The sequence below is a fragment of the Leguminivora glycinivorella genome, chromosome 7, assembly GCF_023078275.1.
Source record: "Leguminivora glycinivorella isolate SPB_JAAS2020 chromosome 7, LegGlyc_1.1, whole genome shotgun sequence".
NCBI lineage: Eukaryota > Metazoa > Arthropoda > Insecta > Lepidoptera > Tortricidae > Leguminivora > Leguminivora glycinivorella.
Window position 1 is genome coordinate 17,841,208 of NC_062977.1, and position 24,889 is coordinate 17,866,096.

The 24,889-nt window shown below is 36.4% G+C and overlaps 2 protein-coding genes across 2 annotated transcripts; both read right to left on the minus strand.

The window, feature by feature from the left end:
* Positions 1-135: 135 nt before the first annotated feature.
* On the minus strand, positions 136-14,462 carry LOC125228060 (lectizyme-like). Its single transcript, XM_048132507.1, has 5 exons — positions 14,414-14,462; positions 13,768-13,919; positions 5,267-5,433; positions 2,009-2,223; positions 136-679 (listed from the first exon to the last, which is right to left on the minus strand). Exons 1-5 carry the CDS (start codon positions 14,460-14,462, stop codon positions 279-281), a joined length of 984 nt encoding a protein of 327 aa, XP_047988464.1. The 3' UTR covers positions 136-278.
* A 3,726-nt stretch (positions 14,463-18,188) lies between these two features.
* On the minus strand, positions 18,189-24,889 carry LOC125227755 (putative laccase-9). Its single transcript, XM_048132069.1, has 4 exons — positions 22,910-24,889; positions 21,840-22,052; positions 20,410-20,640; positions 18,189-19,875 (listed from the first exon to the last, which is right to left on the minus strand). Exons 1-4 carry the CDS (start codon positions 23,100-23,102, stop codon positions 19,712-19,714), a joined length of 801 nt encoding a protein of 266 aa, XP_047988026.1. The 5' UTR covers positions 23,103-24,889; the 3' UTR covers positions 18,189-19,711.

Genomic DNA, 24,889 nt, shown 5'->3' on the forward strand with positions numbered 1-24,889 from the left:
ACATAAAATCTCCATCTCCATTCTAATTATGAAACTAACTTTTGATTTTGATGTCATTCATTATTTCTCCGTACTGATCCCTTGCAAATTTGTATACATATTAATTAATGAACTTGATACCAGATTTTTTTTTCTGCCGAATTCCATATAAGTCCCATAGTAAAAGTTGATCGTAATCATCCAGAATTTTTTATTACCAATTTGGTTTCACCTAGTAGATTTAAGTAGGGTAATCGTGATAAGTTATTTTGTACTAATTTTATAAAATAAAACAAATGTTATATGACATGTGTATTAATGAAATCTAAAAAGTTATTTACTTTAGTGTATACTGTTGGGGCGCCTTTATCACCACAAGGTGTTGAACCCCAAGATACAACACCGACCACCATTGGACTTATTTTAGTGTCTGTTTCTTCCTTACTTTTCCTTTTTTCTCCTTTACGATTAGGGAGCTTCAACAGGTAATTATCATTCAATTCCGCAGTAAGATTATCTTCATCTTCATCTTCATTAATTATGTTGTCATATTCGTTTATGAATTGTATTAAAGGTCCACCGGAGTCCCCGCTGCAGGCTGAGACACCGCCAGATAAGGGTCCTGTGCAGATGTTGGACTTTTCATCTAGGGGGTTTGTTTCACCTTTGTCTTTTATTGATTCTATAGCCTCGTAGCATTCTGGTAAAAGAATATGAATAATTTACTTACACCTTTTGTTCTTTCTTTACTTAAAAACAAAACATTTTTTAACAGCAATTACATTTTATTTATGAGATATTATTGATTTTTTTTATTGGGATATATAACATAATCTACACAATCCAAGGTAGACTTTTAAATGTAATAAATTGGATTATCTTATCAAACACCAAACATTTTAGGGACCAGCGAATCTCTTGAGCATGATTGTATTTGCTTTTCACAAATCAATGTACCTACCTATACCTTGTACTTTTGGCACTTGAAAAAAGTGTAAACAAACCTGAGCTGTCAAATTTGAGGGTTGTTTATTAGGTAACGTTTGGTTCCTGAATTTTTTTCTCTATTTAAAAATAATTGAGCTCACTACTATTTTCCATTTCATTCCACTAACATGTAATTTCGTTTAATTTGACGAAACGTATACACCTTCACGAATATAAAAATATCGTCATTACATTTAATGAATATTATTATTTTCTTCAGGTAATCATCAACCAAAAAGTACCTAATTTTGCAGAGGTTTAAAACTTATGGTTGCATTTTAATCTGGGTGTAACTCCGGTTTCACATTATCCGATCCGATATCGGATGTCGGAAGGATTTCGATGGAAAAATCCAAGATGGCGCCTGTAATGTATGGGATATCGGTCCTACATCCGATATCGGATCGGATAATGTGAAAACGCACTAACTCTACTAAAATATAAAGGTAGTACAACTTACGCGATTTTTAATTTTATATGTCTAACATTTGCCATTGCTTGTTATCAATCATCATCATCATCATCATCTGTTCCGAGTTCGATATTTGTGTTGATGATTGTTATATTTATGTTTTTTAGGGTTCCGTACCAAAAAGGTACAAAAGGAACTCTTATGGCGACGCTCTGTCCGTCTGTCTGTATGTCTGTCACATTTCTAAATATCTCGAGAACTACTTACGCTATCGATTTGAAATTTGGAACAGTTATGAACATTTTAAACCTCTACAAGCTGAAACTATTATTTTAAAAAATATATTAATATTAATTATAGAAAATGGCCAAAATGGAAGGGGGGCCAACTGTAAATGTCAAGTTACTAGGTCAAGTGGGGTATCGTTAGAATCCTTATCTCCCGAAGTTTACCAACGAAAAATTATGACTTTTTACGAAATATTGGTTTTAAGCTAAATTTTACAGGAAAAGGTTTCTGGCCTTAAAAGGTTCACTATCCCTGGATCTGTCAAATTTGACGGCTCCGGTTTGTTTACACTTTTTTCAAGTGCCAAAAGTACAAGGTATAATTTGTATAATTTTCACTTACCCTTGTATGGAATGAAGGTAACATTGACTTCTTGCAGATACCTCGGCAGATCAGGAAAGAAGAACGTAGTTTTCAATATACCCCACCCAGTCAACGTCAGTGGAGATTCGTACGTTGCTTTCGAAATCAGAGGCAGCATTGCTGGTTGTATGAATTTTGTAAACTTGAATGGGTTGCTAGTGTGAAGGACTGCTATATCATTTGGTCCGATGCCACTGTTAAAATATAGATAAGGTTATAAGCAAAGTAAAACTGTATTTAACTCTGATTAGATGTACCCACTAACTGGCCAAACCCCAATGTTATACTGATGGTGGAGCATGATAATATGAATTTTTGTTTTAGAAAACTTTTGTTAGCAGTCTTTTTCAAGTTTTCAAAAGTCTACACTACACACAGACTCTACACTTTACACTTTGATCAAATATTTTACGCTATTGAATCAGAAATAATTCTTGGCACAAGTGCTTATGAGAATAGATTCCTAGATAAAGGCCCAGTTGCACCAACAACATGAAATAGGTATGAAATTTCCCACCCGTTTCAAACGTTTTAAAGATGAAAGACTGGAAAAACCGAGCCTAAATATTCTCAAGCCTTTGACCTATGAAGGGAAACAACGTAATATAATTATAATATATTGGCGTTATGGGCACGACGAATGGCGTTTAAAATGTCGCTAATAATACGAGGCTAATGCGTCCAATTTTATCACTTATCAACGTGGATTCATCTGTCACTCTCACGCTGACATACAGGCCAAAGCGTGACGGATACTTTATCTACATAGATAAGTGATAAAATTGGAAGTACGCCGGATGGACTGTAGCACGCCTAACGAAGACTTTTAACTGTCCGTCGGCGGAAATAATTCGTGTATAGGCGAATTTTTTCACAGTTGTAGGGAATGGTGTTCTAATCCACATACTCAAAGTACTGATGGGTAGAGGAGGAGCTATCGGGTGGAGGGGGGTGTAAAGGTCCCTTTTTAGGGTTCCGTAGTCACTAGGAACCCTTATAGTTTCGCCATGTCCGTCCGTCCGTCCGTCCGTCCGTCCGTCCGCGGATAATCTCAGTAACCGTTAGCACTAGAAAGCTGAAATTTGGTGCCAATATGTATATCAATCACGCCGACAAAGTGCAAAAATAAAAAATGGAAAAAATGTTTTATTAGGGTACCCCCTACATGTAAAGTGGGGGCTGATATTTTTTTCTGACCCCAACGTGTGATATATTATTGGATAGATATTTAAAAATGAATAAGGTTTACTAAGATCGTTTTTTGATAATATTAATATTTTCGGAAATAATCGCTCCTAAAGGAAAAAAAAGTGCGTCCCCTCCCCTCTAACTTTTGAACCATATGGTTAAAAAATATGAAAAAAATCCCAAAAGTAGAACTTTATAAAGACTTTCTAGGAAAATTGATTTGAACTTCATAGGTTCAGTAGTTTTTGAGAAAAATACGGAAAACTACGGAACCCTACACTGAGCGTGGCCCGACACGCTCTTGGCCGGTTTTTTAGTTTTTCGCGAATAACTCTTAAATTCTGGCACATAGCAAAAAATATTTTGATACACAAGTAATCTTCATAAAATTCTCTACAAAAAAGTCCTATACACTTTTTATCTGAGATATGGAAGGGAAAAGATGGACAATAAAGGAATAAACACGTTTCTATAAGAATAGTTCGTATATTTCTAAAATTATAATTCATAATTATCTTTTTCATCTAAAATATTGTCATCATCATCATTATGATTGCCATGGATTTTTTTTCGGATTTAATAAGTAAAATTTTCCTAAAATAAGTTTAGCACGTGCATTCAATATTCAAGCAGGCGTCAAATATTTAGTATTTAACGTACAATTTATTTACCACCTACTGAATGGGGATGGACTAGAAGAGACGATGGCATATTAAAGCCAGTGACAACCAACGACCCAGTGGCACTTGACTCCATTCTCAAAACTATATTTTGCCGATGCAAGACCGGGTGTGGGGTGCGATGCGGCTGCCGAAAAGCAGGAATTGCCTGCTCCTGTGTCTGTGGTGTATGCTTGGGAGCATGCACTAACGGAACTCCCATCGAAGTAGAGACGGAAGATAGTTAGGAATTTTATTTATCCCATCAAAGCAATACCGGGCGGTCGCGATGCTTTGCTCGTCAAGTCAGCTACTCCGTCCCATGTCAATGTGATCGGATCGCTGCGAGAGACAAACTGAGCGAGCGCTGCTGTGATGTCGTTCGACACCCCTGCTGGGGTGTGAGTGGCCCCTTCCACGCTGGGCGCTGTGAGGGCTGTATCTTTTTTTTTTTTTTTTAATTTATTGAAAAAAGAAAAACCACGCTGGGCCAAACTGTATGAGTTTGTTGGCGGTATCTGGTCGCGCCCCATCCTTGTGGGGCGGTTTTACGTCGACGTTTTGAGGACGACTGGGATGAGCGAGCGGCGGCCGCGCGGTGGCTTATAAAGGCCTGGCGCGGGCGAACGAGCGGGCTGCGCGCGCGCGGGGTAAGTGCGTTTTCACATTACCCGATCCGATATCGGATGTAGGATCGATATCCCGAACATTTAAGGCGCCGTCTTGGAAATCCTTCCAACATCCGATATCGGATCGGATAAAGTGAAAACGCACTAAGGCGGGCTGCTAGTACCGGGCTCATTGAGGAGCGCTTATAGCTCATATTTTTACTACGCGCGGTGGTGTCTTTTTACGTTGCATTATAACACGTTTATGTGAAATAGTTTTTGAGTTAGAAGGAGGTCAAATGTGGCTCCAAATGGTTCGTGTAATATTACACACGGTGTTGCTTGCTACTTTTGTTACTTGAACTTGGCTTGACACGCTACCACGTCTCTATAAGAATAAACGTATTGTACGTAAAAAAATGAGTTTATTCCTTTATTGTCCATATTTTCCCTTCCATATCTCATGAACTATTGATCCCAGATAAAAAGTGTATAAGACTTTTTTGTAGAGAATTTTATGATGATTACTTGTGTTTCAGAACATTTTTTGCTATGTTCCACAATTTAAGAGTTATTCGCGAAAAACAAAAAAAGGGACCTTTACACCCCCCTCCACCCGTTAGCTTCTCCCCTACCCATCAGTACTTTGAGTATGTGGATTAGAACACCATTGCTTACAACTATGCCAAAATTCGCTTATACACGAGTTTTTTTCCGCGAAATAGGCTTCATTGAGTGTGCTACTGGATAAAGCATTAAAATGAGGAGAAAAGATGACATACCCAGCATAATTAGGATGCGCTATACGACGGTCAACAGGGGCGATTTGCGCGTCAGGACCGAAGCCCAAACCATGCATCTCGTGTGCATTATTCGATCCAGCTACAGCATCCATTGGAAGCCACTTCACTATGAAGGACTCTGTCACGCAGTGCCCCGCTGAGAGAATCTTAAATATAACTGATAGGTCTTTAACAACATATTAGGCCTAATTCATAGATAGTTCATGAACTTACAGTATTTGATACATTGCTAACTACAGAGTACAATTAATTAAGTCGTCGACTAAATCCAACAATCTAACAACAATGACAACAACCCGCGTCTGCCAACATGATCCAGAACCTTAGAATGCCTTTGTAAACGACTGAAAAATTAAGCCATACGAATAAAAAAACAACAACAATCGCATGCAAGATCTTTAACAAACGTTCAAGCGTGCTGCTTCAGACAAAATGTAAAAATGTCTTGCGAACCACCTTTTACAAAATAAGCAAATAAAATTCACCTTAAATTTTATATTAATGGAAAAAATGGAAAAATGTACGCTTCCGGCGGGACTCGAACCCGCATCAGCCGATGCGGTCACTCCAGAGGTGTGTGTTCATAATAAGGAAAGGAATGGAAAGATTTGCGAAGTTCGGCGGTGGCTTGCTAGCTGGGGAGTTTATTGCAAAACCTTAAATTTTTTGACCAAAGCATGAAACTTGGCACAGTTGTTCCTTATATCAAAATAAGCCGATTAAGATCGGGAGCCTTCGGGAGCCTCCCCCCTGGGGCCCGGGAGGGGGGGTCAAAGTACCGCTTCACCCGGCTTGGTTTGAAAAATTCTAACTTACCCCGTTTAGTTAATAGGTCATGTTTGGTATCGTTTTCGAGTAAATCAATAACGTAGAATTAGTTTTTAGTACTAAAATTATAATTTAATGGTAAATAAAATAAAAAAAAGTAAAAAAAATTAAATTTTCATCCATGATTTACAAATTCAGGTCATCATAAATGACAAACTGTTTGCTTTTTCTATAAATAAAAAATATGACATGATAGCCTATTTAATATAGATTATAAAACATATAACTTTTATCCACCTTTACTAACGTTAAGTTCCACAAAAAAATTACTTTAAGACGCGCGGCGTCGGGACGCCGCGAGCGTAATTTTAAAATGCCTTTATTTTAGAAACTCTATTAGACCCCGTTTAGCTATTAGGTCATGTTTGATATCGTTTTCGAGTTAATCAATAACGTAGAATTCATTTTTGGTACTAAAATTATAATTTAATGGTAAGTAAAATTTAAAAAAATTAAAAAATCGTCCCATTAATGCAAATACCGACTAAGTGACTTTTTGACGAAATCGAGTTTTTAGCACCTATAGAATAAGGTTTTCAAGGGCTACAATATGTTAAAACCCATGTATTGATACGACGCTACATTCAAAAGATAGCTTTCGCATAAAGTTACTTAATAGTCAATTTGTTGCATTATAAACTGCCAGAATGTGATATGAATATTTAATATAAACTTTTATGCTTTATCCGCCAAGTAGAACCTTTTAATGGTGTATAGTGTTTTTTTGCATTTAAACATTTTGTTAAAGTAGCCATCTTATGTTCTACAAAAAAGTTTAATGTGTACATATTTGATTTTTGCAAATAAAACTATCAACAAAATTCTTTATTTTAAGTCAGGCTAAATACACCAAATGTCTTTAAGATGTTTTTCCAGAAGATGTTTGTTTACAAACATCAGCAATGTCATTCTACCAAAAAGTTGTATAGGGACTATAATTGGTTTTGCATGTGATGTGACGAAGGAAAGGATAACGGTCTATTACTGCAAATACCGACTATGTGTAAATAGGCGATTATGAGATAATGCGGTTTTAAAGTTTGAAGGCACGTTTTATATAAAAACATGAAGAAATGTACGTTATGTGTATGGCATTTTAAAACCTATATTTTTTTGTTTACTACTTTGTCGTATATATATTCAGAATGTATTTAGTTGGCGATCAAATAAGATTTAATGAAACAGTCGAATACCTACTTAGTTGGTTTTTCCTGTAGAAATAAATGTTTGCATTTTTCTCTTCTTTATACATATAAACCATTGTTTGTCTTAAATTAAGCTTCGTTTTTCATATGATGTTCTCGTGATTAGCAAAAAGTGCGTTGAGAACCTCCTCCTTTTTTTGAAATCGGTTAAAAATACAATAACACAAACGGTTAAAGCTGAAGGAATCCAATTTAGTGTAATTTTATGTTTCATAACTTCGATGACCGTTACTAATTACAGTGTTATATTTAAATCAAATCTTTGCCACTTCACCGACTGGTAAAGGCTCTCTTAGTTCTTCGAAAACGGACGAGAGAGTTGCATTTTGTCCACAGAATCTTGTGGATTGCATTAGTGCAAAGTTATTTCATATTAATTTTAATTTGGTAACCTAAGCTGGTTGGCAAATAACCTTAAATTAACCTTTGAATTACTAAAAATAATACAAATCGGTTCAGACGTCTGTGAGTAATCGCATAACATGTATCGTTGTTTTAACAACTCGAAGTGGAATTACTACGACACTAAATTCACTGCGCCAAAGTCACTGTATTGTAGTAAGCTAATATAGTCAGTAGTTTTTAAGAATATTGTACGCTCGAAATGGGCAACTGTTGATACTGTATTTCCTGTATATCATACCATCTTATGTACACATAACACAGTTAATTATGAATAAACTTTACTTTACTTTACTTACTGGCATACCTACGGTACGAGTAGACTTCAGATGTCACAACTGTGTACCACTTCACCAACTGCAGTATTAACGCCGTGGCTTGCGTGGGCGACGGTCGCGCGATTGTCGCGCGACGGCGATGCGATGCATACGAAATCAAACCTTATCGATATGGAAGTAGACGATGCGATGAGACGCGACGGCGACGGTCGCACGACCGTCGCCCACGCAAGACACGGCGTAAGTGATTAAAACCACCCATGGTACTCTTTAGGTATGAAATCTCTGTCACAAAGGCTGCATAAAGCCTTGAGGACACTTAGGTGGAGTCGAGCAGCGTCGAATCGAGCCCTGCATACATTTACAATGAACGATGAATCCGATTTGACGCGTCGCTAATGGACGTAGTTTCATAAGAAATGCAGAAGGCGAATTAATGGGATTCGACTCGGCGAGCTTAGTGGGCACCAGGCTTAAGTCATGTCGAGATCTGGATGTAGCACAAGGCAAGGAAATCAACGTCACAAATTGAACTCCAGTTCAATAGAACCACCTCAAACCTCTTAACGTATCATACCATATTTCTATCTTGGTCTAAATCTCGATAAACAACTAGCTATCTCTGCGTTCAAGAAAATGGACTTACGCAGACTTTTTGACAAGGGTATCATAACTAAATAGTACCACGAGTGCTTCCAATCACTTAATACCTAGTTAGTCTAGCATTATCAGCCGTGATACGGATGTGTTTGTATCGAATTCCACCAGCGATGAAGATGTTGTTTAATAACTTTTTATCACTCTTGCGCAGTAAGTGTGCAATCGCACGCAGGCGTATCAGAAGTAAAAGAAAAAACTTTTGTTTAAAGTGTTTAAATTTGTATTTTGGACTACCATAAATACTTTTTTATCTTTTTATTGCAAGTGTGATGAAAATGTAACTGGGGGCGTAAGAATATTGCAAACATGATTTCTTTAAATCGCCCGAGAAACCTATGTAATTACCGTTACACATGACTTTTTCTTACTTATTACCTCATCTATGCCTACATTTTAATGACTTTGGCGTAAATGATTACTACAAAACTTTAAATAAACTATTACTTCAGGTTATTGAGCGTACAAAAACTATTTACCTATATTATATGTAACAGTGTAGATAGTGAAATTTTGGACATAAATTATGGCGGACTTCGGATTGCCGAGACAGTGAACTAGTATGTAGTAAGTACCTATGCATATTATGCTATTACCCAAAAACGCATTAACCGATTTGTAAAATTCTTTTTGTTATTTCAAGAGAATGCTATTGCGTTACTTCTTGTTAAATTTTACTGAAATCGGTTAAAGTATTTTGTGAAAAATCTCCTAAAACCGATTGAAGAGGATTTTTTTCAAAAATTTTTTTTTGAGAATAACCCTTCAAAACCTCAAATAAAGTATAATTAATGGTTAGTAATGTTAAAAAACGTTTTGTTACAAATGTACCACTTTAATTAACAATGATAAGTGAAGTTTTGTAACATAAAATTAGAGCAGCTATATTTCCTGCAGCTAAAACCGCCTATGTCATTGAGAATATTTAATATATTTTGAAATAAGTTCAAAACTTTTGTATATTTTTTCTGTTTTTGCAAATCATAAGTAAAGTGTATGAAAAGCAAAGCTTAATCAAAGGGAAACACTGCTTTATATGTATTAATAAGAGAAATATACAAATTTTTATTTCTACAGGAAAAACCAACTAAGTTTGCTACTATTTTTTTTTTATCGTAGTTTTATCGGCAATCAAATACAGCCTGGATATTTTTTACGATTAAGTATTAAACAAGACAATACGGGCTGTAGAATGCTGTATACAAATAGTAAGTTTTTTCATGTTTTCATATGAAATCGTACCTTCAAACATTAAAATCGCATTATCTCAAAATCACTTTTTTGCACATAGTCGGTATTTGCAGTAATGGGACGAAATTTGAAATTTTCATCCATGATTTACAAATTCAAGTCATCATAAATGACAAACTGTTTGCGTTTTCTAAAAATAAAAAATATGATATGAAAGCCTATTTAATATAGATTATAAAAAATATAACTTTATCCACCTTCACAAACGTTAAGTTCCACAAAAAAATTACTTTACAACGCGCGGCGTCGGGACGCCGTGAGCGTAATTTTAAAATACCTCTATTTTAAAAACTCTATTAGACCCGGTTTAGCTATTAGGTCATGTTTGATATAGTTTTCGAGTAAATTAATAACAAAGAATTTATTTTTGGCACTACAATTATAATTTAATGGTAAATAAATAAAAAAAAATATTCATCTATGATTTGCAAATTCAAGTCAACAAAAATGTCAACTGTTTGCTTTTTCTTTTAATAAAAAATATGATATAAAAGCCTATGCCTATGTCACCAAACACCCAGACAAGTTTGGTGGAAACTTCCTTCACGAACTGGTTGGTGTCTGATGACCATGGTCCAAATGTTTCAAATGCAATTGCCGCAAATATGTAGTTGTCTTTTAAAAATGCATATTTGCGCGTTTAAACTGGGCGTTTTGCAGCAGCAGTCCCTGGTTTCTGGGCCGAACGTTAGACGTTGGACGGAGCCAAGGTATCCACACAGGTCACGCCCCACGCCAAGGGTCGTCCCAGAAACCAAGGCAAAAGCGAGCAACCATCAGGCCGCTTTCCGTCTGCTGCTGACAAGCCGACAGGTTCGAGGGTTGTCGGTGTGCCGAGAGCCTTGCGGATTAAATCGTTAAGTGCAGCGTGTCACAAAATTCGGCCAGCACTAGACTGGCAGTGGAGTCCGTGGTGTCCTAATGCGTCGGCAGCAAGGGTGTGGTTGGCATGTCTTTAGCCCCAGTCTTAGACAAATCAAATGGCAGTATATGATGAAGTAAGGCAGCCTCGGAAGGAGGTATGTTCTCCAAGTGTCGATCTTTTCTAGTAAAGAGGTTCTTCCGGCACTCATTCACTGCTCCGTAAGGACCTTGATCTGAAACAATATGTGCATTGTCATTTTATTTAAACAGATTCTGCAACTAATCAAATTACAACATTTTGGTGGATCACCTTCACTATTACACACTTACCTATCATACAAAATAATTACAAACTTTAGTAGAATATGATTAGCCTATCTATGATATTGCTCCATCTCGTAATAGTTTGAAGCCTTGGGTGGCCATGTTTCTCCCTTGTTGATCGTTTCAAGCTGCGTTTATCGTACCTATCCCATACTATGTCTAATCTAGAAACGTTTTCTTTTGATTTTGAAACTTAGCCAGGCCACCCAAGGTGTCAAACTATTACAAGATGGAGCAATATCAGAGGCAAATCAGATTCTACTAAAGTTTGTAATAATTTTGTATGATACGTAACGTAAGTGGGTAATACTGAAGGTTACGTGATCCACCAAAAAGTTGTAATTTGATAGTTGTAGACTCTAAAATGATAATGCACATATTGTTTCAGACCAAGTCGTTGCGTAACGGTGAATGAGTGGTCGAAGTACCTACCTCTTTAGGTACCAGAAAAGATCGACAATTGGAGAACATACCTCCTTCAGAGGCTGCCTTGCATCAGCATATACTGCGCACAGTGTACCAGGGGCCCATTTCTCGAAGCTACAAGTTACATTTTCAACTGGTTGTCCATGTCTAATATGACAAGTTGCAAAGAGACTTCCGCTTGTAACTTGTAACTTTCAGTTTTGAGAAATGGGACTCAGGGCGTTCTTGTTTGGAGTCAGGCGTTGGTGCCACACCAAAATTTGCCAAGTCCGTCTTCTTGGGGATGGAAGGAAGAAGGAGACGAATGGGTAGTGTGGTACCCATTCGTCTCCTTCTTCCTTCCATCCCAGTCAGGCAACACTGAAGTGGCCAGTATATGCTTAGAAGTTACAAGATGTAAATGTAAATCAGGTTGCAAAAACCGATGCAACTGCATAAAGAGGGTAGAGCCTTCCTTATGCAGTTCCATATGTACCCAGCTATGTCTCTGTGAAGGGAATGTATAGTATGAGTATGAGTAATCTGTTAATTAGGACACCACAGACTAAACTTAGTGCTAACTTTTCAGTGTTGGATACTCTATGGCAGTTCCGACTCAATTATAATAAGCTCATTATAATTGACATTCGTTAACTATAATAATTTCAAAAATAGAACTTCATACAATTTCTATACTAATTTGCGATACCTGGCAAATTTTCCTGCATCTGAAACACATTTTTTTTATCTGTCGCGTTATCGGGCAATCAGAGACGGTTATTACAAACAATTGGTTGATAGGTAATTCGATGTTGATACAACGGTGAACGACTCTATTGACATTAATTTTAACTTGCATGAATGGTGATATTTCCGTCCATTGATGATGAAGGTGATGACTCGTAGAAAAAGTATTGTATACAATAGTGATATAATTAAGCTTTTCACTCTCGTACCGTACTACACATAGTACTCGACTGAAAAGTTTTGTATTATATCACGATTGTATAAAATACTATTAATTAAATTTCTTACAGGATTCACTACAATGAATAAATAACAGGTACAGTCGGTCTTTAGATCGTGTGGTCCGACCTGAGTGTTGCCGTTGTCGACACCGGAGTCAATAATAATGAATCTTTTTCTATTTATGCATTAACACACCTCTGATACTGGCGATCAAATATATGAAAGTGAACGCGTACTATCCTTTGTGAATAGGCTTTAATATCATATTTTTATATTTATAGAAAAAGCAAACCGTTTGACATTTATGATGACTTGAATTTGCAACTCACAGAATTTTTTTTTATTTTTTTTATTTCATTTAACATTAAATGGTAATTTTAGTACCAAAACTAAATTCTACGTTATTTATTTACTCGAAAATGATACTAAACATGACCTAATAGCTAAACGGGTTCTAATAGAGTTTTTTAAAATAAAGGCATTTTAAAATTACGCTCGCGGCGTCCCGACGCCGCGCGGCTTAAAGGTTTTTTTTATGAAACTTAACGTTAGTAAAGGTGGGTAAAAGTTATATTATTCATAATCTATATTAAATAGGCTTTCATATCATATTTTTTATTTGTAGAAAAAGCTAACAGTTTGACATTTATGATGACTTGAATTTGTAAGTCATAGATGAAAATTTCAAACTTTTCATTTTTTTTATTTTATTTACCATTAAATTATAATTTTAGTACCAAAAATGAATTCTACGTTATTGATTTACTCGAAAACGATACCAAACATGACCTATGAACTAAACGGGGTATGTTAGAATTTTTCAAAGCAAGCCGGGTGAAGCGGTACTTTGACCCCCCTCCCGAGCCCCAGGGGGAGGCTCCCGAAGGCTCCCGATCTTAATTGGCTTATTTTGATATAAGGAACAACTGTGCCAAGTTTCATGCTTTGGTCAAGCGTAGCTCAATTGGTTAAGAGCGGCCGCCTAGACTGCGGCTGATGCGGGTTCGAGACCCGCCGGAAGCGTACATTTTTAAATTTTTTCCCATTAATATAAAAACTATCGTCAGCGGACGTTTCTGCTTGTTCAAAAAAATTGATTTAAAATTCACCTGTGATTTAATTAAAGTATTTTCTAAATGTAAAATATTATCAAAATGACAATTGGCACTAGACGCCAAATCCCGAAGATTACAATAAAATCAAATTTTAAATAGATGGAGACCGTCTATTAACTAAATTTATAGTGCACCGTGATTATTAAATGATAACACTGAGTGTACGTGGAAGTATTACATACCCAACTTTCACTAAGTAATGTCCCTCCGCATATATGCGCTCGAATCCTGAAGAACCGTGTCTGTATGGAGACTAGGTATGGGTGCTTGGAAGGCTTAGTGCTCAGCCCACCAATCAGCTTACCGTCTGGCTTTTCATTCGCTGCTTTATGTGCTGAGAAAATCAATGAGTACACTCAAATGGGGTGAATAAGGATGAGACTTAAAATATGATTTATCGGACATTCACTAAATATCTAATTACACAAAGTGTATCATAACAATTCAATGATGCAATTTCTGTAGTATTTTTTAAAGAAATTGGAGGGCAAATCACGTTTTAAGCCTCGTCCCTATTCACCTCGGCATCCCTATTCACCCCATTTATTGTAATACAAGAGAACAATTACAAAAAGTCTGTTTTTGAACAGACACACAACAAAACCTTGGCAAACATCGAAATTATATTTGGGACACCACACCCAGGCACCTGCGATAGCAGTGGGTGCTGGTTCAATTCCAGCCGTGGGCAACTGGAGGCCTTTGCCAAATGAAAGCGTGGGCAAATGAAAAATGCCAAATCCAAAGTCCAGGTCACATAAACGAAGTTGCCGAAATCAATAGTAGGTAAGTAGTAGCGTACATTATGTATATTATATCAAGACCTACCTCTAAAGCCAGAACAAAACATCAGCAGTAATAATACGTGCGACTTCATCTTTAAGACTAAGGTTATTGTCACACAATTGTGTAACAACATGGTTATATTTATAGCAATGAACCATTTTGTATGCAGAAATCTTACTATCAATGTAAACATTGAAATTAACATCAGCGGTGGACAACCATTTAAAAAAATATTTCAGGTTCACCTAGATTGTGTTCCTCAAGTGATCGCACTTTGACGCCGTGGCTTGCGTGGGCGACGGTCGCGCGATGGTCGCGCGACGGCGATGCGACGCATACGAAATCAAACCTTATCGATATGGAAGCATGAGACGCGACGGTGACGGTCGCGCGATGGTCGCGCAACCGTCGCCCACGCAAGACACGGCGTAACTGTTCACTAAGTCTTAAGATTAATTTTCCCTACCTTCAATCTTATTAAATATTATGTCTATGAAGAAAAATGACCAAGTCCACCAAACGGTTGAGGCCGAAAACGAACCTGTGTTGTCAGTTTACGCGTCCGACAAGACCACCAGCACACCTCGGAGTTCTAGGACACCAGCAGCGATCTGAAAGAGGCGCGTCTAAGCTCGTGTAGGTGAACGCGTACTACCTATGCGTAATATGAGAGGTCGACTGTTCGCGTTTTTGACAGGCGGTAACTGTGAGGTAACCGAGAGGAGGTGGGTGGCACTTTCAGTGGGGGGCGGGAGTGACCATACTGTACGATAGTACGGGTCGGTATCAAAACGACTGGATTCTCAAAACGACCAGAACCACATAAAGACATGATCGCAAAACGACCACATCTGCAAAAAGCCTTTATCTCGTAATGACTTCCTAGTAAAACGACCACAAAGCATAAAGTCTGAATAATCAGAACGGCTTACTATCAAAATTACTTGTTCGCGAAAAGATCACCTCGTATATGGTACAGATCTTAAGATGCCCTAATAGCAAAATAACTAGAACTTCAAACAACTTGCTAGTGAAACGACTACAATTTATGGTATCAAAACGGCTAGTTATCAGAATAGCAAAAATATCCATCCATATGTACTACTTATTAAATAAATACTTATCTTGCTTCGTGAGCAGGGTCACAGGGTGAGCTAGGTCTAGGTTGTGGGAACTATTATATAACTAAGTAAACTTTGAATGAAAATACTGACAATATTTTATTTTCTTTTAATTGCTGGTTTTTCTAAACTTGTACAATAAAACACATATTTACTTCAAATAGAAAAAAAAAACTTTATTATAGGTAACTTAAATTGAGTATAACAGGAAAAAATATCATAACATAACATAGTACTGACAACGCATAGTGCTGACGCATATTTAAATTTAACTTGATCTCCGAAATGTTTTGGAGAATATGGAAGCAAGTTGTCCACAGGATGAGCGTGGGTTTCCGCTGGAACCTTAGAATGACGTGTCTGTGCCATGATAGGTAGGTACTTGGATTATGTTTTAGGTATCTAATATAAGTAGGTAGAGTTTTTGCAGGAAGAGAAAAGAGGAAAAGGGACATATTTTAAGTTTTATAAATGATGGTTAACAACAGTCACTTTCATAGAACTAGAGCAGAAATAAAATCTTGGGATAAGGTGCCAAAGCGGATTCCAGGCTCTTTTATAATGTTGAAACACGAGACGTACCTATTCATTACGATATCATACATTTCATGCTATTACACTAACAAGACTAATTGCTACCACGCCATTCTGAGACTATGTTCATTTGCGATCTAGTTATTTTGCTATTAGGGCATTCTATGATCTATACCTTCTACGAGATGGTATTTTTGCTAACAAGTAATTTTGATAGTAAGCCGTTCTGATATTCAGACTTTATACTTTGTGGTCGTTTTACTAGAAAGTCATTACGAGATAAAGGCTTTTTGCAGATGTGGTCATTTTGCGATCAAGTCTTAATGTGGTTCTAGTCGTTTTGAGAATCCAGTCGTTTTGATACCGACCCGATAGTACTCTGCGTTTCGATCGCCATGGCAGAGGACTGACAGTTTTTTCTCGCCGTATACTTAGCACTTTCACATCGTACGAAAAACTGGCTAGCCTCCTAAATACTAATTCCTTATACTAGTACCTAAATACTAATTCTTAAAGCAATAAGTTCAGCGTCTCTGCCGATGATAATGTTCTATTTTGCATGCTTCTGCCTGACGAACTAAGCAGTCAGGATGCGGGTGCTTATAATATTAGCACAGCGATAAGAGGAGTACTTTTCGATACTGAGAAGTAACAAATTCTAATTGTTACACCTACATACATACATGAAATCACGCCTTTATTCCCAAACAGGGTAGGTAGATCACATGACACTGATCAAGTTTAGTGATGGAAAGAAAGCAAAATTGTGTCATTGCAGTGACATATTTGACAAAAACCAATGATCCGACTAGGAAACAAATCAAATTATTTTATTAAATATTTTTTGATTTGTTGTTTCAAGTAGTCACACTACTATATAAATTATAAACTGAAATAGATATCATACACGAAACAAAAAACGACAAAGCCCACTGGTGGCCGAGCCGGGAATCGAACCCGGGTCTTCAGTTTACGCGGCTAACGTCCTGACCACTAGACCACCCGCTCGCCGGGTTCTGGTAATGATGTTCAATATCGAAGTGTAATAAAATTCGTTAATATTTTATTAATATTTTTATTTAATTATAAAATGACTTCACCTTCCGACGTCTTAACAGGTTTCAGATTTCAAAATGAAACAAAACAGATCATCCTTACTCTTAAATAAGATAACATTAAATTGGTCAATAAAGACGATTTTATAAATATTTCATCAATTAACTTACAATACTTTTAGACAGTGTGTTACCACCATGCGGGAATTTACTAAAACTGATAATAACATGATTGATTAGCAACTTTTAACGCAAATCATAGTTATTGAAATTAACATTGAATCAAATCATAGTTATTGAAATTAACTGCTATTCATATTATAGTTATTGAAATTAACATTCAATCAAATCATAGTTATTGAAATTAACATTCAATGTTTTAAAACACGCAGTTTGTAACAGTGATTAATGTCATTATTACATCGCTCATACTTTATTAGCTTTCATTGACAACTGACTGTGCTGTACATTGCTGGCATTAAATATTGTTAGAAAGTTTATAAAGTGAAATATTCGATTTATTCATGAAATTAAAGGTTTGAAAAAGCCCACTTGTTGGTAACACATTGTATAAGCGGTTCAATTCATACTTTAATAGGTTAACAACATATATTTATAAGCCTTTATTTTAGTAGTCTGCCACGCCACAGGTGTATCAAATGTATTTTTATATAAAAAATACTACCCTGTGTCAATTTTTTTTTGCTAGAAGTTGGAATATCTAAGCAACGGAAAAGATAAATCAACATTTTGCAAAATACAAATAAAAATGTAATAAAAACATTTTCCAAAAAGATTCGTAATATATGTTAATCATTATTTCATATTGAGTCTTCAGTAGAAAACAATATTTTAGAATTCTTTTACAACAATAAAAATAAAAGTTGTAATATCACAATTTATTATTTACTTATTGAAGACTGAAACTAAAGAAACTTTTGCTTAAGGTTTTTTATAAGTTTGTGACACGTAAGGTAAAGTTAGGTGGGCGTTTTCCAAAATAAATCTCGAATATCGAATTTCACCAGATCTGGACGTGTTTGGGTTCATTCTTCTCAGAATCACGAGCTGATTCGATCCCGACGATAAGAAAATGTGTCCCAAATTTTCCATACAAAATTCGAGTTTACAATACGCCACGCACGTAGTAAGTTCATACTAAAATCGTGACGTAAAAGGAAAAAAAATGAGGAGGACACGTTTTTTTATCGACAGGACCGAATCGTGAAAGCAGGTGAAATTCGATATTTGACATTTATTTTGGAAAACGCCCAGGTATATAAAAACATACAACAATATTGTATACAATTTCAACGTATACGCACCATAATTTAGAAATAATTAAGTGGGATGTTATATGATACTTACCTACTTCTTGCAAATTTATGATTCTTACTTCTTATTGCTTGACATCTTCCAACTTCAAGCAATATCAACATTTCTTTCATTCACGAAAATTTGCAATAATAACAAAGTACAAAGCTTAATATCTACGAGTAGGGTATAAAGGGTAACGTTCTTCTTATGGTCTCGAAACTTTAAAACAAAAAAGTTTTAAAAATAAAAGTAATTAACATACTGATTGATAATGCGTTTTTAAATATTATTTCTACAATTTGGAACTGTTATATTGCACTATACTTATCAGTGTAACTAACTAACATTTTAGATCTACACTTATAAAAACAATCATTAAAATTCTAAAACAGGGAGTAAATTATTTACAAAAAATAATCAACAACAAATAGTATTCATAATATCAAATCTCAAACAGACCAGTAGGTATATCGGTAAAGATCTTTGGCGACCAAATGGTTTTTTAAAAGAAAATCTTGGTGTGAATTTAGACAAGACATAGATAACACTAATAATGTAGGTTGTAGTGAATAATAAAATTCTTTCTCATTATATTTTCCGCACGAATGTGTCATATTATTTCAGCTAGTCAGTACAAAAAGTACCTAGATTGACTAAAGTAGCTTGACAAATCCGAATGTCGAGCAAAATACGATGGTAAAAGATTAAGGTAATTACATTTATAAACGTGTTTAAAATTCCTCTTCTAAATAAAATTTAAAACGAATAAATTATTAGATTGAGATATAATTTTATAGGTAGGAGATATACATATAGGTAATCGAAGTGAATGAAGTACTTTTCAAATCAGAAAATGAAAAATGATTTAACATGTTTCATGTTGAGTAATAAAACATCACATGTGAAAAAGAAACTTTGGTCATATTAAACATTTATCAAAAATCTTTGAAACAGCACCGTTCCTTTTAAAAGCTAACGTCATTCACGCATCAACAAACAATAATATTATTTCGCATTTCCTCATATTTCTCTAAGTACAAGTATTAAATATGGCAGTACTCATTCAAAATAATGCTTTCGGAAACGAGATTCCTGAATCCATTCACATTCAGTGAGATCGAATGGTATAATGGGTATCTGTACCGCTAGTCTGAGCTTCATTCGAAAACGTGACGTAATTTGGTGCCTTATTTTATATGGGATTTTGAATAGCGCACCAAGCGGGGCATTTTGAAAACACATCTTATCTAAGCTTCTTCATTTGAACGTAACGTTTTCGAATGTTTACACTAGGGGCCCTGTGATGGTGAACATCAGTGTATGGGGTAGAGTGGAGGCGAGATGGCGGGAAGGTGGTTACCGCAGCGAGGGAAGCTCGGTGGTACGGGGGGCAAATCTCGTTGCGTCCCCACATGCAATATTAAGTTCATCCCGATCACTATGTGGTATATGAAGTGGCAGTGGAATAGCCAATATCCTGAAAAGAAACATACATTTATTGTTAATAATGACGATAATGTTGAATTTTTATGTCTTAACGCATATTTTGGCAAGGCACGATAATGTTCAGTTCTCTGTAGAAATATACCACGACCTGTCCCAAGGTGAAGGCAGGAATCGAACCGGCGTCTTCAGAATAATTATACTAACATCCTGAATTAACGGATGTATTTGTAAATAATTATGTATCTCGTCCTGCACGTATAAGCATGCTGGTCGCGCGATAGACGATAAAACATCAGGCCGTCCCTATCGCACTATTAGTAAGTGCGATAGGGACGGCCAGATGTTTTATCATTTATCGCGCGACCATGCTTCCCGTGCAGGCGTATAAGCACCCGATGCTTGCCTGGCTGATTAGACCGCCCGCGCCCGGCCATGCCGGTATGAACTGTAATTCCTTTGCTTTGAAAAGTTCAAACTGAGTCATGAACTCAATGAAAATGATTTCAATTCTACTTATACAGCTGTTGATATTTTCTTGAAATTCTTCATAAGAACAAAAACTCACCAGGGTTATCAGCTTTCAACCTCAGCACCACGTAGCCATTGTTGGGCACAGCTAAGGTGTCTTTAAGAGGCGGGCTATTGTACTGCCGATGTAGTAGACCCTTCCTGTCCAGGTCCAGAGCGTGCTTCAGGTTGATCTTCTTGATGTTCTTGTCCGGAGACCGACCCATGCCGATGACGTTGTAACTTGTCCCGTGGAGGTGGAAGGGGTGAGAGAGATTGGGTGATTGAACTGGAAAAATTATGTTGAACATCAATTTGAATTTTCATAAAAGGCGTTCTAAATTGCTTCGACACAAAATTTGTCGAACATATCAATAATTCAATACTCTATGTAGCCACAGCTACTGCCAGAAATTCAGAGGTATGGAGGCTCGTAGCTCTATCTATATATCTATCTATCAGCTTCGGAAGCATGTGAGTGGTTAAACTAAGTGCGAAACGCTGAATAAAAAGGTAAGTTTTGTAAAACTGCCAGTCACAGACCAACCCCTATAGACATCTATTACAAGACGACTCGCGGTGGCCAGCCTTCCTAGTATTTGCACTGATATAAGCGCGGGCGCTCGCCGTGCCCGATCAGTATCGACCAAGTAACAGACCCGAAAGCAGCGCGTGTTTTTCGCACAAAAAAATTGGAAAAGGGTATTTTGATGCCTTAAAGATGTCCACCTGTAGTGTGAAATGGTGTGGAAAGGTAACAAGAAGCTCAAATTTAAAAACAGACGGCATTACATTCCACAAATAAGTCATATTTATAATTTATTCAGAGCCGGCATAGGTCAACTTACATTGGCCACTTACGCGTCAGTAGAGGGACAGTCATACTTCTGTCCCTTTTCATCTGGCGCGACTGCCCGCCGTCCTTGAAACGGCCAATCACAGCGCGCTTAACACATTCCCCGCCCGCTCCTCGCACCCCAAACACTGGTGACTCGTATCGCGAACCAAATATACAAGACTGCCACTCTATAGGAGGTTCTCTGTGCTGCCAGTTAACGTTACGGTTTGTAAAATAAACTTATCTTACTGAAAAATATGAAGTCAAGTCAGAGGAAAGAGGGCTCTTTGACGATGGTCATATTTCAAATTTCATCTTTATGGTAAGCGACAAAGTGGAATTTTTAAAATATTTGGAGCAAAGCTAGTGAAGTTTTGAACAATTTATTCAACTATGGTTATAGTATTGTACATTGGTCGAATGTTTATAGTGACCCTGCGGCACTCCATCCAAGGCGGAGACGTAATTCGTTTCGTCTTAAAGTGGTTAGTCCGTCATCGTTCGTCCGGACTGGGATGCACGAAAAGCATTTCCCCAACGTAAAAAAAGGACATTAGAGTAGGTACGTGACTTATTTGAGGTCTCTTGCGTGAACAAGAAGAAGCCAACTTTCTTCCAGAATTTGTCAAAGATGCAAAAAAAATGTTTACCTTCATCAACAAGAACAATCTCGACAATAGAATTAAGGGGCACATCAATCATATGCGTGCATCTGCAGTCGACCGGGCAGTTGGCGGGTCGGTTGTCTCCGTTGCAGAACAGTTCTGGGGAAAGCTCGTGCATCTGCGAGAGAGGCGGCGCCGGCGGCGCGCTGAATGATATCTCGTCGACGAGGCTCAGTACGTGATCTCCGCCAGGTGCCACTGGAATTTGAGAAGTGCTTTGTTAAATAAATATTTCAATATTAGCTCAGTTATACTGCGCCGATCACAACACATCACAATGAGTTTTCATATTAGCATAGATTAAATAGATATAAGAGGATCATACCGTCCCATACATTAAAATGCGGCCGCCTAAGAAGTGCATACTACACCACACATAGATGGCGCCACAAAAATGTCTTGTAGCTTTAGATTATACTTGTAGATGGCGTTAAGTGTCACTTTTGACATGACGTATGGCTCGAAAGTAACACTTAACGCTAATATACAAATAATCGATGGCAACAAGGCTTTTTCTTGAGGCGCCATCTATGTGTGGTGTAGTGTATGCGCGTTTTTAGGCGGTCGCGTTTTTAATGTATACGATAGTATGATCTTCTTATATTTAATCTATGATATATTAGGTAGATATTGATTACTTTCATGGATACGTCGAACAGGGTTATAGTTTTATATTATAATTTGAGACTTCTTACGTCATATAATAAGCCTCATCCTTTCCGATCGCAATAGCCTCCAAGGTCAATAAGCTAAGTATAGTTTGTGCTATCCACGAAGGAAGATCCTCGCTGAGATTCTTCTTCTTAACTGCTTATAGTACAACTTTTAACAGTGTAATTGCTCTAACTATAGACTATAAATTATCTTTAGTATGTAATGTAAATGGATAAAATACTAGGTATCTACAGTACTTAAAATAGGTTTAATTTAAGCCAGCAATTAGTAACAAAGGTTGAACATATCTTCTTGAATGATAAACATGCACTAGGGTCGGATCAACCGATAAGAAGAACTATAAATGAACTAAAACAGATTTCATGTGGAGTGTCTCTTACCTAAATAATTCTTGTAACTATTCTCCTTGAACAGATCCTTGGGCTTGTAGAAGTGAAACCGGAACGGCAGAAAGATCTTGACGTCGGGTCGTTCTTGCAGAATGGCCTTGTCGATAGGTTTCGACGATTTCAAGTTGCTGACACACACTGCGTCGTTTCGGGGGACGTTGCAAATGGCGTCCAGGGGATTCATTACCTTGAAACATATACAACAATTTTTTTAAATGTTTCATTTTAAAAATTCTCAGAAAGCAAGCGTTGAAACATCAGTGATGTATAGAAGTTTTTTTTTTAATTTGTCAAATAAAACCGTTAAGCGATTTACATGCAAGAAAAGAAAGAAAAAGTATAAATAGAAAAGCAGTAACATAATTATGATAATAGAAACAAGCTTCTACCTGTTGCATCGCACTCGTCTCTACTAAACACCAACATACTCATTACTCAAATACTCATTGTCCACATTTCCAAAACTAAGGCACGTTATGCACTTTCAATGCTAAAAATATGTTTTTCATGTACTTAAATAGAGCATAGAAAAAAAAGAGTAATAATGATACTAATATGACACTGATCTTAGGGAGATTGGATTAATGATTATTGGAAAAAAATTAAAAAAAATTTGTCTACAATTTAGATTTTTTTTACAAAACATACAAAAGAAGACATAGATAGTGCATAACGAACAGAGAGGAGGAACTGGGTTAGACGAACTAGGTACTAAATACTTCGAACTACAGGTAATATTAATTGGTAAATATTTACACTAATATACCTAAATGTACTTATTATTACTCGAACATACAATACTAAGTACCACTATAGGTTATTAGGATGGTACAAAAAATCATAGAAAATTCACCATCAGGTATATCGGAGTAGTGCTCCGATGTTTATGAACACATCATTCACTCCGATTTAACTGATAGCCAGTAAAAAGTAAATTTCTGTACCTAAAAATTTCTGTACCTGCATTAAAAACACGAACACTTTATTAGGTATATAGTTTTTTTATTTATTTAACTAAATGACTTCGTCCACTTATAATGCACTTCATATCTAAAGCAAGTACGAGTATCTACTAAGTTTTAATCGAGCAAATTATTCAGAATCACATCCAAAAGTAGGGTAGTCAAAAAATCAAATAATCACTATTTAAAAAAAAATGGGAAGTGACTCAGAGTAGCCCGATTAGACTTTGTAATATTTTAAATAAGTAGAACCCACACTGTAAATATTACATAGAACATATGTGATGATATATATGATGATGATGATGTTGATAAATGTAAACTTTCATTGACGCGAACTGCCGCACCACAGGTGTATGTTTTTATACAAAAACACTACCCTGTGTCCATAATTGTTAGGCTAAAAGTAGGAATATCTAAGCTTAACAGCGTTTCACAAGGAAATGTATATACATAAACCTATTAAATAATTCTGAAAACATATTTGCATTTGTATTAAGAGAGAATGTGCTCAAAAACTGTAAAATATGCCTAGACCGTTATGCAGTTCTATTCTTGGGAACTATTCAAATCCTGTTGGGTCATCTTCTTTTAATTAGCTGCGAAATGACTGGGAAATAAGGACAGACAGACGGACATTCCGTTTTTTCCATTATGACAGAATCCTTAAAAATGGAACGCTAACGCAGTGTTATTATTTTTGTGGTTACCAAACAGCTCCTACTTCTGTTTTCAAGTTCGCAACGAGCTTGCACAGACGATACTGTCTGGGATCTAGTTACTGTGTATGTATATTAGATACATAATTGAAGGAATGGAAGGTTTTTACATTATAAAGTTTAAATATCCTAATCTAACGTAAGTATTTAGTAAATCAGGATAATATAAAAACAGCCAAACCATCGAGTATGAAAGTTATAAAAGCACATACTCAGTTAACGTGTACAAAATAATAATAATGCCTGTGTGGTGACGGGTTAAGAATTTCACCACCCCCTTTCTTCCCGTG

Excerpts from the sequence above, each read along its gene's own strand:
- LOC125227755 (XM_048132069.1), bottom strand. The coding sequence starts at position 23,102 with ATGAATCCCCTGGACGCCATTTGCAACGTCCCCCGAAACGACGCAGTG. Across the intron at positions 22,053-22,909 it reads TAGTTACAAGAATTATTTAG|TGGCACCTGGCGGAGATCAC; the intron begins GTAAGAGACACT and ends CTCAAATTCCAG. Across the intron at positions 19,876-20,409 it reads GTTGAAAGCTGATAACCCTG|GATATTGGCTATTCCACTGC; the intron begins GTGAGTTTTTGT and ends GTTTCTTTTCAG.
- LOC125228060 (XM_048132507.1), bottom strand. The coding sequence starts at position 14,462 with ATGAAGTCGCACGTATTATTACTGCTGATGTTTTGTTCTGGCTTTAGA. Across the intron at positions 5,434-13,767 it reads CATTACTTAGTGAAAGTTGG|ATTCTCTCAGCGGGGCACTG; the intron begins GTATGTAATACT and ends GTTATATTTAAG. Across the intron at positions 2,224-5,266 it reads GCGCATCCTAATTATGCTGG|TGGCATCGGACCAAATGATA; the intron begins GTATGTCATCTT and ends ATATTTTAACAG.